Here is a 17,291-nt window from a genome sequence, read left to right on the forward strand (position 1 = left end):
TTTCTCTTTAGAGGTGTTATGGCTCCACTACACAACCAATTATTTGGACATGTTTGAGACCGCTTTTGGATTAGGTTTAAGAAAAGCGTAAGCAATCACTTTCAAGTATTTTTTATTTAAAATCATATATTTTTTTTGAACAAACGTTATTATTTATCCTACAAGGAGAGTGAGCATAATCTCACAATGAATTAGCATTAATATGGTTAAAATTCGCCTTTAATTACAATTGAACTTAAGAAATCGCACTAACTTTACGATACAAATGTAATTTTAATTTTAATAAAAGTACTTTTAACAAAAGTGAAAATAAGCACGACTGTATAAACGTTTTCTAGAGAAGTAACCGGCCTTAAGGTGGTGTTTAGCTCTTTGACCAGCAGTTTGAGGCCCGACTCGAATATTTGACTTTCTAACCCGACCCGGGTATTTATCCGAAATCCTCCTTCCTTTACTTATTATTATTATTATTATTTTTCAGACTGAATCTTCTTCTTCCTTCCCGAGTGAACGACCGAAGCCTGCAACCACTGTTGCTCAAGCTGACGCTTTCATTCGTGCGTATTAGGGTTCTGCTTGGCTACCCAGAAAATTTAAAGGGTAGGAAAGAAAATCCGTTTTTATTCATTCCATAAGATCTTACACACCAAGATTCACAAAATGTTTACGTTTTTACTTTTTACTAAACAAGTTGAAGTTTATGATGGGAAATTGCTTACCGTGCTTGCTTGTTTCAGAAACACTGCTGTGAGACTGAGTTCAGTAGGAAGCAGTCGAGAATAATGAGCATTGTGCCCAAAGAGAATGTTGAAGTAATTGCACAGAGCATAGGAATCAACAACTTGTCTCCAGATGCTGCTCTTGCTCTCGCCCCCGATGTCGAATACCGCCTCCGTGAGATCATGCAGGTAAATTTTCAACTTTTCCGGCTTAATTCTAATGTGGGTTTGTTTTGACGTTGTCGTTTTCGATCGTTGAAGGTTGAACTAGTAAAATATGTAAGATTTGGGAATTGGGTTTACTTGTTTATGTGGTAAGATTGGGACTGAATAGTTGGAAGTTGGGGTGGTTTTGTTTTGATTCGTCGGTGAAAAAGATAATGTAGTTATGCTTTTTTGGTGAATTGGGATTTGAGACATTGGAGGGTTGAGTATGATTTCATTGTGATGGAAGTACAGGAGGCGATTAAATGCATGCGTCACTCGAGGAGAACTAGATTGACAGCTGACGACGTTGATGGTGCACTCAACATAAGAAATGTAGAGGTGAGGTTTTGAATATGTTTCTTTAGCACGATTTTGTTCATTCTTTGAAATCTCATTTTGCTTCCTTTGATTGCACCAGCCAATCTATGGTTATGTTTCCGGAGGTCCTTTGCGGTTCAAAAGAGCTATTGGGCACAGGGATTTGTATTACATTGACGAAAAGGATGTGGATTTTAAAGATGTATGTGTTACTGAGTAATCTGATTTCACTTTCTACTTGATTTTGTATGTTTCCTTTTAATCTTTCACATTTATGTTTGACTGTAGGTGATTGAAGCTCCTTTACCAAAAGCACCGCTTGATACTGGAATTGTTTGTCACTGGCTTGCTATAGAAGGCGTACAACCTGCAATTCCAGAAAATGCTCCTCTAGAAGGTTTTTTTTTTTCTAACCTTTCGAGAGAAGTGTTGGAATCTAAAGGTCTTCGCCTAAGCCGATCAAAGACAGAATATATGGAGTGCAAGTTCAGTGCAAATGGAGGCCAAAACGAGTTAGGGGTGAGGATCGGAGATCAAGAAATACCAAAGAGCGACCGTTTTCGTTACCTAGGATCTATCTTGCAAAAGAACGGAGAATTAGATGGAGATCTCAACCATAGAATACAAGCTGGATGGATGAAGTGGAAGAGTGCATCCGGCGTGTTGTGTGACCGCCGTATGCCACTGAAGCTCAAGGGAAAATTTTATAGGACGGCAATAAGGCCGGCGATGTTGTATGGCACAGAATGTTGGGCGGTGAAGCATCAACACGTACAGAAAATGCTCCTCTAGAAGGTTTTTTTTTTTCTAACCTTTCGAGAGAAGTGTTGGAATCTAAAGGTCTTCGTCTAAGCCGATCAAAGACAGAATATATGGAGTGCAAGTTCAGTGCAAATGGAGGCCAAAACGAGTTAGGGGTGAGGATCGGAGATCAAGAAATACCAAAGAGCGACCGTTTTCGTTACCTAGGATCTATCTTGCAAAAGAACGGAGAATTAGATGGAGATCTCAACCATAGAATACAAGCTGGATGGATGAAGTGGAAGAGTGCATCCGGCGTGTTGTGTGACCGTCGTATGCCACTGAAGCTCAAGGGAAAATTTTATAGGACGGCAATAAGGCCGGCGATGTTGTATGGCACAGAATGTTGGGCGGTGAAGCATCAACACGTACACAAAATGGGTGTAGCGGAGATGAGGATGCTTCGTTGGATGTGTGGGCACACGAGAAAGGATAAGATTAGGAATGAGGATATCCGGGGTAAAGTAGGAGTAGCCGAAATTGAAGGAAAGATGAGAGAAAATCGGTTACGATGGTTTGGACATGTGCAAAGAAGGCCTACTGACGCTCCGATTAGAAGATGCGACTATGGGACAGAGGTTCAGGGCCGAAGGGGTAGAGGAAGACCTAGGAAAACTTTGGAAGAGACTCTAAGAAAAGACTTAGAGTACTTGGATCTAACGAAGGACATGACACAGGACCGAGCACAATGGCGCTCTAAGATTCATATAGCCGATCCCACTCAGTGACTTGGATTTTCCAAGTCTCCAACCGAGAAGTTTTCCTCACTCAGGAAATTAAGGGAACACTACCTCAACCTACATGCTCTACTCACAAAGCTTCAACAAAAGAAAATTCAAAGAACTTAGCGAAGAAGGCTTTGGTGTAATTAACACAATACATTGAAATGAAGGAAAGCTTATTTATTGATATCCCCGATAAGCTACAAATATGTACATATACATAAGTTAAAATAAACAAACAAGAGGGAGCCTTCACAAAGGTTGCTTAGGAGAAGTCTCAGCAGTCGGTAGAGCCCCAGAAAGAGAAGGCATCGGAGGGGGATCATTCGGAGCCTCAGTACTGGACAGAACCCTAGAAGGAGGAGGCATCAGAGGTTGATCATTTGGAGCTTCATCACGCGGTACAGCCCCAGAAGACGAAGGCAATAAATGCCTTTGGAATAAACCCACAAATCTCTGATGATCAAGTAAAACCTGACCATCAGATTCCTTCATCTGGTCAAGCTTCCTCTTCATGTTTGTAGCATAGTCATGTGCGAGCCGGTGCAACTGTTTATTCTCATGCTTGAGCCCTCTAATCTCTTGTTTGAGATTCATCACTTCAGCCGCCAATGATTCAACTTGGCGGGTTCGAGCAAATAGGCGTTGGGCCATATTAGACACAGAACCTGCACACTGAACACTGAGAGCCAGAGAATCCTTAACAGCTAACTCATCAGACCGTTTGGAAAGTAGTCTGTTATCTTTGGGAGTGAGAAGGTTCCTGGCCACCACCGCAGCGGTCATATCATTCTTCATCACGGAATCCCCAACGGTAAGAGGACCAGTAGGGGAGACGAAGGATGGGCGCCATATGTTGTCTGGAGAAGGCGGAGCTGCCTCTTCAACAATGTTCAGGTCAAAACGACGGTCGGAGGGGCCAGACATTTTCAAAGGTGTGAAGAGAGAAGAGGTCGGACAAATCAAGATCTTAGAAGTGCAAGAATGAAGCTTCTACTGGTGGAGATTCAAGTGTGCTTTGGAACTTAATGCCAGCCCCTATAAAAATCTGCACTCGACAGAGCTTCAGAAATCGAAGAGGCGCCTGCTCAGAAATCGAAGAGGCGTTTGCTTTCTCAAAAGCTGGGCTGCTCAGAGACCACGAGGGTCGATCTCAGAAATCGAAGAGGCGTTTGCTTTCTCAAAAGCTGGGTTGCTCAAAGACCACGAAGGCCGATCTCAGAAATCGAAGAGGCGCTTGCTTTCTCAAAAGCTGGGCTGCTCAGAGACCACGAGGGCTGATCTCAGAAATCGAAGAGGCACCTACTTTTCCAGCCTTGTCAGCACCTGTCACACGCACACTCAGCTTTGCGGAAATTATGGGCATTCTGTCGAAGACTTCTGGTGAAGTAGAAAGCACATGAGTCTTACTGTTCAATCACCCACTTCCCACACGCAACAGTAGCTCATGGGTACCACAGATAATTTTGCCAAAGTTCTCTGCCAAAGTTGAGCACGTGAAGCTTGCAGCTCCCATTACATCGCTCTGACCAAGAAGGGTAAAACAATAGCAAAGAAACAGCACTAACAAAGTTTAGACACATAAATTTTGAAGGTCTAGCTACCATATTATTACCCACAAGGGTAAAGGAACAGTACCACTGCTGGATAATTGGAAAGTCCCTGTGTGTCAACCTCTGTGCTTCGTGGCAAGGTAGACTAGCAAACATGCCCAACCTTTACTCACATTCGAGAAAACACTTCCAACAAGATTGCTTGCTCCAAAATCGAAGAGGCACCGTCCTCCGAATCTCGAGAGCCAGACTCCCAACATGACTACTTTCTCAAAAATCGAAGAGAGGGTAAAGGAAAAGTACCATTGCTGGATAATTGGAAAGTCCCTATGTGTCAACCTCTGTGCTTCGTGGCAAGGTAGACTAGCAAACATGCCCAACCTTTACTCACATTCGAGAAAACACTCCCAACAAGTTTGCTTGCTCCAAAATCGAAGAGGCACCGCCCTCCGAATCTCGAGAGCCAGACTCCCAACATGATTACTTTCTCAAAAATCGAAGAGACACCGCTCTCCGAATCTCGAGAGCCAGACCCCCAGCATGATTGCTTTCTCAAAAATCGAAGAGGCATCGTTCTCCGAATCTCGAGAGCCAGATCTCCGATAGGATTGCTTGTTCGAAAACCGAAGAGGCAACACTTTCCCAACTTCAAGAGCCGGATCTCCTTGGATAAAGCTGTCTGTAATCTTCACACGCAACATCACCTTTCCAGATACCACAGACCACTTTTTCAAAGTGCTCTGACAGAGTTAAAACATGTGAAGCTGGCAGCTCCCACTACCGTGCTATGACCAAGTAGGGTAAAGGAATAGCATTACTACTTGTTAAGGAGATTCCTATATATGTCGACCTCCATCTCCAACGGACAGGCAGACCTGCAAAAATGCTCAACCCTTCCTCATATCTGAGAGGGCACTCCCAACGAAGCCTTTCGAAATATTCAGCTTTCTTTCCCCCCGATAATATCTCTGCAAACAAGCTATACTAGAGCAAGAATATCTCATATCATCAGGGTTAAAAGCAAGAGTATCCCATATCATGCTTTTTCCCTGTCTTTTCCTTTGACCTTGTTCTTATCTGCAAGACAAGGAGAAAGAGAGCAATCAGTCAGCACTTGGAATCAAGCTTCCAGCCAGGAACTGACTGCCTGGAACCCCTTACCTGCCATTGCTCTCGAGTACTCATCTTCAACATCTTATGCTTCCAGGGAAGATACCGCATCTGCCTGAGGAACAAATAGGGCAAGGGAGAAGGATACAAGGAAGCATGTGGAGACAAGCGAAACAGCATACGTGCCGATACATCCATTACTCTGTCAAAGCAAAAGTATCACATATCAGCAGGGTCGAACGTACTCTAGATTTGATGAACTTGTTTTGACCCTCAAATTCTTCAGTCGGCCTTATACTCTGGAGGAAACCAGAAAACCCTCCAGCTCAGTTCAAGAATAAGCCTGTGGAAAGTTACTTCTTCAAAAGCAAAAGTATCCCATATCATCTCTTCTCATGTTCTTCTCTTTATCCTTCATGCTGCCTGCAAGATAGGGAGAATGTGAACAATCAGCCGGAGCTCTGATTGCTTACCTTGTCTGTCACCTCTTTCAGCAGATCCTCTAGCTCGGCGACTTGGGGGACTCCTACTACATGGTTTGTATCGCGCTTAACCAAGCCTGAAACTACAAGTAAGCTTCAAGTGAAATTGATACATTACCTTGTGCATCTCCACCAGTTAAAGATACCACCCCTAGATGGAGGAAGAGTACTTCCAAAGAAGATGCCACATCTACCTATGAGACAGATAAGGCAAGTCAAGACGATACCGCACTCCGATACTTAGAAGTTTCGTGATTACGAGATCATTCTCCCACAATATTTCCTAATGTCATTTGTACTAAATCATTCACTTGTACTCACTAAAGGAGAGCTTGAACCTATGTACTTGTGTAAACCCTTCACAATTAATGAGAACTTCTCTATTCCGTGGACGTAGCCAATCTGGGTGAACCACGTACATCTTGTGTTTGCTTTCCTGTCTCTATCCATTTATATACTTATCCACACTAATGACCGGAGCAATCTAGCGAAGATCACAAAAAGCGACCGTTTTCGCTACCTAGGATCTATCGTGCAAGAGAACGTTGAATTAGATGGATATCTCAACTATAGAATACAAGCTGGATGGATGAAGTGTAAGAGTGCATCCGGCGTGTTGTGTGACCGTCGTAGGCCACTGAAGCTTAAGGGAAAATTTTATAGGACGGCAATAAGGCCAGCGATGTTGTATGGCACATAATGTTGGGCGGTGAAGCATCAACACGCACACAAAATGGGTGTGGCGGAGATGAGGATGCTTCGTTGGATGTGTGGGCACACGAGAAAGGATAAGATTGGGAATGAGGATATCCGAGGTAAAGTAGGAGTAGCCAAAATTGAAGGAAAGATGAGAGAAAATCGGTTCCGGTGATTTGGACATGTGCAAAGAAGGCCTACTGACGCTCCGGTTCGAAGATGTGACTATGGGACAGAGGTTCAGGGCCGAAGGGGTAGAGGAAGACCTAGGAAAACTTTGGAAGAGACTCTAAGAAAAGACTTAGAGTACTTGGATCTAACGGAGGACATGACACAAAACCGAGCGCAATGGCGTTCTAGGATTCATATAGCCGACCCCACTTAGTGGGAAAAGGCTTTGTTGTTGTTGTTGTTGTTTGTAGATTGTGCGAATAATTGTTGATCACAAATCACACTTCCAATTTAGGAGTTTTGATTACTTCAGAATATGAAAAGGTTAAGACTTTGGTATTCTAGGAATTAGCTGTAGTAAAGTAAAGTAAAGCATGCTATGGGTTTTGTAGCACTATCTAATGTTTAAAGTTGTGTGAAGCATGAAATGCCTAATATCTTCTTTCTTAAAAACTACTCGGTATCTCCTATGTACAAGACATTTTTCATGATTTTGTGAGTGTAAGGTTGTCTGCAGTTTGTGTCACATTCTTCTTTTTTGGTTGTCTGGAATTCAATCTTTGTATCCACTGATATATATATATATATATATATTTATTACAATTATGGGGAACTAGAATTAACTCCATTTTTTTACTTTTGTTAGCTCAAGTTTGGGATCTCACTTATGGAATTTGTGTAATTTGTGTTCTTCTTCTGTAGTACTCGCACCTACTTCTGATGGTAAAAGTTATGAACAAAAGGGTGATGGACTTCCTGTTGACATTAAATTACCTGTTAAGCATGTATTATCTAGGGAGCTTCAGGTACATATTTCACTTGTCTGATCCTATACTGGAAGTACTTCATTTTGCAGCTTGTTTACATATTCCTTCTCTTTGTTGTCTTTGCAGTTATATTTTGACAAAATCACTGAGCTTGTTGTGAGTAGGTCTGATTTAGTTTTGTTTAAAGAGGCATTAGTGAGTTTGGCCACTGATTCGGGACTTCATCCATTAGTTCCTTATTTCACATGCTTTATCGCTGACGAGGTATAATTCTTGAAACCGTCAATGATAGCTACAAGAAGGGTAAGATATGTAGCCATTGGTTACTTATACCAACTGTTCTTAATGTATATCAGGTTGCTCGTGGCTTGAATGATTATGCACTTCTATTCGCTTTGATGCGAGTTGTTCAGAGTCTTCTCCAGAATCCTCACATACACATAGAACCTTATGTAAGTGCTTCGTTCTTCCTTGTTTCCTTTTTTTCAAAGGAAAGCCGTATGTGACTAATTTTCTATTATTGTATTTATAGGGTTATGTGCACATCTGTATAGTCATGTCTTAGTTGAATTCTGTAATTTTCTGGTTAGACGATTGGGTAGGCTGATGGCAGTATCCCTAAATATGTTTAGGTGGATGCAACCCCATTAATATGGTGGATTGGCCTTCAAAGGATATCACCTTTACTTTTTATGGCCTTCTTCCTGTCCCTTTTCAGTTTCTTTCTAAAAATTATCATCTGGGAACTCATGCTATTTATGTTGAAGGGTTCTCTTGTTTGGACTAGACTTTGGAAGAGACTCTAAGAAAAGACTTAAGAGTACTTGGATCTAACGGAATACGTGATAGACACAGAACTGAGCGCAATGGCATTCTAGAATTCATATAGCCGACCCCACTTAGTGGGAAAAGGCTTTGTTGTTGTTCTCTTGTTTGGACTCAGTTGTCCATCACGGGACTGAAGGATGTAAGGTGGTGATTAGGATAAAATATGTTACTTATATGGGAGTTTTATTCTGAGACGTCTATTGTTTTTGCTCTTGATCAGCTGCACCAATTGATGCCATCTGTGGTCACTTGCCTTGTTGCAAAAAGGTTAGGCAACAGGTTTGCTGACAATCATTGGGAACTTAGAGACTTCACTGCAACACTGGTTGCTTCAATCTGCAAAAGGTTAGGCTTGTTATTTTTGGTTAAAATTCCTTTTACCTTCATGCTTATCTTTCAGCTGGCATGCTTCCCTTTTCTTGTTCTTTCTCTGACATCTCATCTTGAGATATCACCTCCTACTTTTCTCTTGTGACTTGACCTTGGTCACATCCAGACCTATTTTCGCACTTTTGTGATCCTTGTGTATTAAGCAACTAAAAGTAGGTTTTTATTGTGCATTAGTTAAGTGAAACTGGACTAGCAGAGTCAATCTGCCTAGCATGATTGTTGTTTTAAAAATATCTCCTTACCATGGAAGCTTTGTATTTTCTTTTCAAATTCCATGCGTATATTTTGGTATGAATTTGTCATCTTACCTATGAGTTTCAATATCTGAATTTGTTGCAGGTTTGGGCATGTATATAACACTCTCCAGTCGCGTCTTACGAAAACTTTGGTCAATGCATTTTTGGACCCAAAGCGGACATTGACTCAACACTATGGTGCAATTCAAGGTTTAGCTGCTCTGGGGCCCAATGTGGTAATACCTCATGCTTCTTGCAACTAAGAAAATCAGTTCAGTAGACAGTCTATATAAAAGCAGTAAATGTTTTGGAATATAAATTCAACTTGAAGTAATATCTCTTGTGTTCTTCCCATAAGTTTCTGTTAGCATATTCTTGTTGTCTATTTTCATAGAGAATTATGTACTGGTAAATAAAGCTAGGTGGCTCCAGGCCTGTTTGCCTGCAAGTTTATGCACTGCCTGCAACTGCATTATCTTCTTAGTCTCTTTATTCTGAGTCCTAGAAGTTCAATATGGTGGAATGGAAGATATTTGCAATACCTTTTCCAAGAATTTCTCCTTTGCTAATGACTTGTTTCTAGAAAAATGAAGATGTTGCAATACCTTTACTCCGTATAACATATGAACTCTTATTCTAAAAATTCATTTACCTCGATTTTCTAGGCTATAGTAATTTGTCAATCTTTTTTTCATTAGAAATCTACTTCCATGTTTTACTCATCTTCAAGGATTTGGTTTTCTGGGAATGTGAATCTTTATTTATTTATATTTTTTTTGAACACGAAGTAAGGGTTTTTAACTGTTGGGTGATTATTTTTCACTGCAGGTTCGCCTTCTTGTACTGCCAAATCTGGAGTCATATCTGCGACTTCTTGAACCAGAGCTTCTTCTTGACAAGCAAAAGAATGAGATGAAGCGGCATGAAGCATGGCGTGTGTATGGAGCCTTGTTGGTGAGTCTATTTTCATGCCTATATATACTGTTGGAAAATCTTAAGGAAGGCTTCCTAATGAGAGCTTGCGCTTTTCCAGAATGCAGCAGGTCAATGCATATATGACAGGCTCAAGATGTTCCCACTTTTGCCATCTCCAGCGCCGCAATCTTACTGGAACACCAAGGGGAGACTCCATATTACTCTGCCAAGTAAGACATTAAACGGCTTATGTTTTCTTAAATGATGGCACTTCAACCACTTCAAATGAGTTACACTACTAATATTGCTTGGTTTAGAATGCATCTTATTTCCTAATGGTATTATACAAGCATAGAACCAGCATAAATGGGTTTTTGGTTTTAAAATTTTCCTTGTACCTTTCTTCTACATCTTTCCACCATCCTTCCTCCACTCTTCATATCCTCTTTTTCTCCCATGTGTTTCTCCTCTATCTCTTGCACACAATAAGAACTCGTGACCCTAAATTGCTAGAATGGTTTGTAAGTTTCTTGCAATATAATAGATTCCACTACTCAAACGGGTATACAAGAAGCATAAGCACTATCACGTCTATGGGTTGAGTACCTTTAAGCTACAAGCCTATTTTATGTTGTCCGGTTGTAACAAATCAGCCATGCAATGGTGCAAGAAAGAGTTTCCGTTTTCATAGCCCCGTCCTATCCTTTTCAGGTATAGGATTCTGCTCTTATGTGTAGACTTTGGGCATAATGAAGGAAGCACCCCCTTGGATGTGTGTGATTGGAAAGCTGATGAATAGGGTTTCTTGTCCAGGAAGGAGAAGAAACCCTTAGTTTTCAAGGTTTATTAGTTAGATTAAGTCTTAACTCTGATTCTTATTTACATAATCAAGATAAGCGCAAGCAAAGTGCGGAGCACATGGAAGAGCAACCACCCCTGAAGAAAATTACAACTGATGGGCCAACGGATTTGTCACCAACTACTTCTTCACCATCTCACATGGAAGTAGACACAGCAGCTCCAGCTCCAGCTCCAGCAGGGGATACTGATGCAGGCCCCTCGTCGTCTTCTCAGAAGATGCCGAATGAGAGCATTCCACACATAACAAGTAGAATGGGCAAGCCTGTTGATCTGTCTCTAAAGAAATCAGCTCTCCTCACTCATGTTTGGAAGGATGACTTGAATTCTGGGCATCTCCTGGTTTCATTGTTTGAGTTGTTCGGTGAAAACATCCTCTCCTTCGTTCCAGCTCCCGAGATGTGTTTATTTTTGTAACCATTTGTAGCAATCTTACTCATGATTAGGAGTACAAAGTAAAAATAGAACGAGAGATTTCGGTATGAAATATTTGTATAAATTCAGTAGAAACTTATATAAAATTGTAATTGAATTTTACAAACATTTACTTTAGCTATCTTCGATCTCTTCATCCTCATTTATTTTTTATGGAACTTGAACATAAAAATCAACAATGCAGAAGGCTCTTCGTAATTAAATGGAAAAGTACAATCTATTAAAAGTGCTTAATTAATCAGCTGCTTAAACTTTGGTACTGGAGTACTCCTTTTCCACTGCTTTCTTCAGGAAGCTATCTTCTTCCAGCAGCATTTGAACTGGCAAGAACCCCATCCCATTGGCCATAGCAAGCATCATCCGCTTGGTTTCAGCCTTGAACTCCTCTAAATCAACCGCCCCGTTCGAGTCATGATCAAACTGCACGAACAGCGAGTCGTAGACATGAGCAATCTCTTCGGGGTCTGGCTTCACATCAATGCCATAGTGGGTCTCAAAGACCCTCAGAGACTGAAACTCCTTCAGCATCTCTGCATAAGAAAGCAGACCATCGTGGTTGGTGTCGAGATGAGCAAAACGGTCGCGAATTGAGAAGCTGAATGCTTCTTCATCTTCCACAAAGTTGACAATGGTGGCACCATCCAACACTTCTACACTCATCTTCTCTTATGCTAGCTTGGGAATTGATCACAAGGAAATTAGGATTGATTTGTATGTTGGTTGCAAATTAAATAAGCGGTGGAAATGTTAGTTATTTATAAACACATGCATGAGGCACTATTTTGTTTTTGGCCCCTTGTTTCTCTAATCCATAGGTTTTATGGACTTTGTTTCTGAAAACAAACGTTAATCAGCTTTACCAGCCAACTAAAGGAAATAAAATGAAGATAGACCAACCGACGTCATAAGTGGTCAATTGCTTTGGATTCTTCTTTAATATTGCAGTTGAATTCTAATCAATCGACAATTTGTAACGCTGATTGCTAAATTGTTTGGCTTGTAGACTTGTACTTACGTTTGAATCATCGTTTCTGTAATTTAGAAAAATGTAGTGTATACTTGACTCTATGAATGGCTTGGTACTTTTCTTAAATCTAATTATTTATTTATTATTATTTTATTTTTTTAAGAATAAGTGCCAAGTATCTTCCACTTCGGATGCCTTCATAGTTCATAGTAGTTGATTACTTTTAAGTCAAATAACTTGGGTTCACTTTGATGACATTTGAAAGTCACAAACATATTATATTAATATTTGTTAAAGTAAAATGAACCATTCAAATCCAATTGGCCCTAGACAAGTCTGAAAAGTCAAATTCAGAATAAATTGACCACAGAGGACGCGTTGTCAAACTGAGCAGAAAATAACCTTTCGGTGACAAAACACACTGATTTTGCACTTCTCTCTGTGTGGCTGTGTTATTCTTTCTCCCACTTCCACTCAAGACAAAATATGAACCATAATATCACTCGCAATGAAAAAGAACGAAAAATAAAAAGGTTAATGTTTTGCATGCATCGTTTTAGTTCAGTTGATTAAGAGTACTTTTTCGTTTATTCGAATTTTCAATTCAGATTTCTGAATATCTTCTGTATTTAAAACAACAAGAGAGTATTACCAAAAAGGGCTTTCAATGAAACTAGAAAATATATTCAAGACAATTTTTACTAATTATATGTCGGTCGAAGCTGTATGAGATGAGTGAGTGGTCTAAATTGCAATTTGCAGGCTCCCTCTATGCTACCTATTCATTGAAGATAGACACGCAGGCATGCATGTATGCCCACGACTATTTTTATAGAGTAGTCCCCATGCAACTTAATTTGTCATGATCTTTCTGACTCTCACTGACATATGTCCAACGCATGTGTATAACATGGAACCCCCCGCCAGAGTCAATATTACAATCTTTTTCAATTTACGTTATTCATGGCTTCGATATTCATCTATCTTGATCCTAATTACATATCATTTATCTTGATTCTAATTTACAAATTATTTCAAAAGTTCCCATATCAAATATGGTCTTTTCTAGTCTTTAAAAAATCAGTGCATATCCATCCACCGTCGATTAGTGTTGCATTGGACGCTCACATTTTAACAAATCGATTAGTTAATGAATTAGACTAATTAATCCTGGCGCACTTTCTCGATCTTTCTAATAGCTAGCAAAATTGCTTCGTAACGTTAAGACAGCTTGTACTCATCACTGTTATTAATCAGAAAAATAAACTGAAAATCAGAAGCAATGAGAACACTGATCAGTAATTAAGAAAAGATATACGTGTTTTAAATTTAATAAACTTGGGAAGGCAACTCCTCAACCTCCAACTACACAGTCTACACTGTACGTGTACGGTGGTGTGGCCTATGGGATTAACTTGTAGATTTATTGTACACTGCCCTCTATTTTTCTCTATAAATAGAAGCAAGAATGCTTCTTAATTCCCAAGTATTCTACTCTCCTTTCAGTTGAACAAAAATGGTTTCCAAGACTTTCATTTACTTTGGTCTTTTGCTTGCCATTGTCCTTCTCATTTCCTCTGAAGTGGCCGCAAATGGTGAGCTTAACTTTTCCCTTCTAATTTTTGTAGAAATTATATATTGCTAGCTACCTAGTGTCACCAAAGTTGCTAAGCAAAGTTATAAATACAATTTGTGAGCTTAATTTGTTGTACTTTCCACAACATAATACTAGTGTACTTTACTTTATTCACCAAATAGATATTAGTACAAGTACATGCTACTTAAAATTAAATTAGGTTCTAAAATTACAATGATTTGAATAAATGAAATATTGTCACCTCATTTAAACGTATGTTCCTTATATGACTTTCAGCTGCGGAGACTACTACAAATCTCAATGGTGCAGGTGACGCCAAGTATGGTGGCGGGAACCAAGGAGATCCTGGGCGAGGTGGGTATGGTGGCAACCCAAGTCGTGGGGGATATGGCGGTAACCCTGGTCGTGGCGGAAATGGAGGAGGAGGCCGTGGAGGGCGTTGCTACTATGGTTGTTGCAGATGGAGTTACAATGGAAGAGAGTGCCTAAGGTGCTGCAATCATGCTGGTCAGGCTGTTGATGCACAACCTCACAACTAGTTCATTAATTAATTAGGCTTCTGCATGCCCATGCATATGCAGTGTGCTTAATTAATTATCTAATTATCTAATTATGTTCTAATGCATGTGCTTAACATGCTTGAAGCACTTCCCTCGATCGTATTCCTATGAATGAATCGAATAAAACTTCACTAGCGAGAGGCATGCAAAAATAAAGTTAATCACGAGTGCTAGCTGGGTGGAATATTGTATCTGTACTCAGTTATAATCTCATGATTTGAGTGCTCTTTAATTAATTTCGTGAACAAATTCAAGTACATGTGTAATGCATGTCATCGATTGATGATATACGAAATCAATGACATATACAAGTAACGTTTTGTATCCAATTTGCTCAGTCTCTTTTGTTCTACTTTATTTTATTTTTAGGGATAGGCTGGGAAATTATGGTGGGACGGTTTATGTGTTTAGAGAGAGAGCACATCAAAGACCTAGACGAATAATACCGAATTTAGAGAATTAAATAAAATTATGGGAACTTTCATGAGCCCAGTTTACATAAGCCCTAGAGCTTAATAAGATACACGGTAACTTGGTTTATAAGATTTGTTCAAAAAGAAAAAAAAAACTTTGGTTTATAACAATACAAATACAACTCCGGCAGGTAATTAATTATATCCTAATTGTAGGAGGAGATGGAAATCTTTGAGGATTCTCCTTCTCACACTGCTCTCATTAGCTCATACAGGAACATTATGATCTCTGTTCATCGTGGATTTCAGATATCCCTGAGGAGATCACCGGACTCATGCTCCACACCATCACCATACTGTAAATATATAGGACACAATCTGCATACATTAGATTCAAAGATATAATAAATTAATAAATAAAAACTAATTTTTATTGTAACCAAATATATAAATATGTGTGTGAATTTTCGGACATAGCTTTTATGTTTACAAGTAGGATTAAGTTTTGATGGCTATATGTATATTGAAGAAAGTTGAGGTTCCACCGTAAAATCAATTGGCAATATGGGGAGGAGACATCTTCATCCAAGTTGGAAGAAACATCTTCCAAGAGAATTGTTCTTCAAAATGGAAGAAACATCTTCATCCAAGTTTGAACAAATGGCATCAAGCACTATTAGTAGCCGCAAGTAGACATGAAAGTGGCTCCAATTACTACAACGAAGTAAGTGTTTTCACAATTTATTTTAAATATTTAAGTTGTTGTAGTTTTTAAATTTCAATAATAAATTATGTTTGGCCCTATGACCCTTTGGCCCTCGGTTGGTAGGAATAAAAACATTTAAAAATACTTGCAAGAGTACAAGGTTATCGTAGTATAGTAGCTCAAGCAAGGTCGTTCTCCGCATGAATTGAATGAATAATTTATGTAAATACCAAATCTTAATTAATTATTTGAAAACAAAGTTTAGAAAAAGGTGATTTAATGACCTAAATTATTAAAAACGAATTTAATTAAAAACAATTAAATAAATTGGGAAAGTAAAGAAAAAAAAAAGTTTTGAAGATAAATTTGAGCACTAGGGTTCCACCGTCACCTTAACAATCCTACGTAATTCTTTCAATTACTTATGAATTACACATGCATATTTTGAAGTTAGGTTTTCCTAAAATATGCCCTACTTGGAACCTCCAACATAAAACATATATCTAACATGCAACCCGTCCGTGGCGTCCAAATCGAATGTGAACATGCAAGACTCATTAAGTTTTGTGAAATCCTTTTGAAAAACCATATAACCCTTAAGACGTGTTGTCCATCCTAAGAAGTTACACATATTAACCACAAGAAGCCAGCGTCAATTTCAGGGACAGCCTTGTGCCAAAATTGCATCAAATTACTTTTCTAAATATCCTAATGGTGGCTAATCATCAAGACAATTAGATAGTTTAAAGTCAAGTGATTAATAATTCAAATCTTGCATGCATAATATCATAAGCAAATTGAAAAGAAACTACATATTCTTGCTAAGGCTCATGGCCTCGCCCTAACAAATGAAACTAGTTATGAATAATCATAAAACAAATTATTATTAAGAACATGGATAGAAAATACCTTGAAAATAAACTTGAATTGTGGAGCCAAAAATAATCATAAGGCGACACGTGAATTTTTTAGTAGAAGAGGACCAAACTACCCTTGAGGCACACCGGGATTTCTACACGCGAGCAGCTCAAAAATGCTCCAAAGAGATAACAATTCAATATTCATCTCATCAAATTCCCTTTTTTGCAAAGTAACCTCCAAAATAATAGTAATTGGTAAATTAATAGATTAATTACCCAATTAATCCATTAATTACCTATTAAATTATACAATTTAACCTAAAAATTGTTAAAGGGCCATGCACTTCCTTTTCATCCTCACCTTTCTCACCTTTCTCCATTTTATTGCCCCATTTATACAAATAAATAATTTTGTAACCTCCCATTTACTTCTTTCATTAAATTGGCTAATTAAGCCAAAACCATAACCACAAAATCCCTTGAAAAACCGGCCACTCCTAGCCCTATAAATAGGCTCCTATTTTCACCAAACACTCATTCCAACACTTTTGGCAAAAATCCCAAAAAACTCTCCAAATATTTTTCTCTCTAAATTCTAACTTTGGCATCAGAGGTTCTTCGGCCAAAGCCCCCCCATTCATCGTGGGCGCGTGAGGCTCTTGGCCTTGACCTAAGGTGTTAATTGTTTTGTAGGTACAATTTTTTCCAAGAAGAAGAAGGTGGAAATTTGCATCCACAAATTGGTGCTTTCATTGAGAGTTGAGATTCACACTCGTAGAAGACTCTCGCGCAAAAAAGGTTTTTTTCTCTATTTTCTCTATTTTCTAGTCCACCTGTATTTTTCGTACGTTCTTATTATTAGAAATTTTTATTTGCCAAGATTCTTTGATAAAACATAAAAGAGAAATACAATGGCTAGAAATTTAGAAAATTCCACAAGTGAAAATTCCAATATTCAAGAAATGGGACCATGGCGATCC

General features: G+C 39.1%; 3 protein-coding genes across 4 annotated transcripts; 2 read left to right on the forward strand and 1 right to left on the reverse strand.

Moving 5' to 3' along the window:
- The first annotated feature begins 368 nt into the window (after nucleotides 1-368).
- On the forward strand, nucleotides 369-11,329 carry LOC103442948 (transcription initiation factor TFIID subunit 6-like). The gene is made up of 13 exons (XM_029108010.2): nucleotides 369-600; nucleotides 738-908; nucleotides 1,179-1,265; nucleotides 1,345-1,446; nucleotides 1,533-1,641; nucleotides 7,482-7,585; nucleotides 7,673-7,810; nucleotides 7,903-7,998; nucleotides 8,595-8,719; nucleotides 9,104-9,236; nucleotides 9,829-9,954; nucleotides 10,034-10,145; nucleotides 10,808-11,329. Exons 2-13 carry the CDS (start codon nucleotides 783-785, stop codon nucleotides 11,188-11,190), a joined length of 1,641 nt encoding a protein of 546 aa, XP_028963843.1. The 5' UTR covers nucleotides 369-600; nucleotides 738-782; the 3' UTR covers nucleotides 11,191-11,329.
- On the reverse strand, nucleotides 11,248-11,947 carry LOC103442682 (uncharacterized). Its single transcript, XM_008381498.4, has one exon. The coding sequence runs from the start codon at nucleotides 11,866-11,868 to the stop codon at nucleotides 11,455-11,457; it is 414 nt and encodes a 137-aa protein (XP_008379720.1). The 5' UTR covers nucleotides 11,869-11,947; the 3' UTR covers nucleotides 11,248-11,454.
- Nucleotides 11,948-13,665: 1,718 nt separating this feature from the next.
- LOC103442949 (glycine-rich protein-like) lies at nucleotides 13,666-14,661 on the forward strand. Of its 2 annotated transcripts, none has more exons than XM_008381731.4 (2): nucleotides 13,666-13,770; nucleotides 14,049-14,661. In XM_008381731.4, the coding sequence occupies exons 1-2, from the start codon at nucleotides 13,692-13,694 to the stop codon at nucleotides 14,309-14,311; spliced, it is 342 nt and encodes a 113-aa protein (XP_008379953.2). In that variant the 5' UTR covers nucleotides 13,666-13,691; the 3' UTR covers nucleotides 14,312-14,661. The 2 variants fall into 2 exon arrangements, with proteins under 2 accessions (XP_008379953.2, XP_028963347.1); XM_029107514.2 differs by having other exon boundaries at nucleotides 13,676-13,770; nucleotides 14,082-14,661.
- The last annotated feature ends 2,630 nt before the right edge of the window (nucleotides 14,662-17,291 follow it).

Source organism: Malus domestica, chromosome 09 (genome assembly GCF_042453785.1).
Source record: "Malus domestica chromosome 09, GDT2T_hap1".
Lineage (NCBI taxonomy): Eukaryota > Viridiplantae > Streptophyta > Magnoliopsida > Rosales > Rosaceae > Malus > Malus domestica.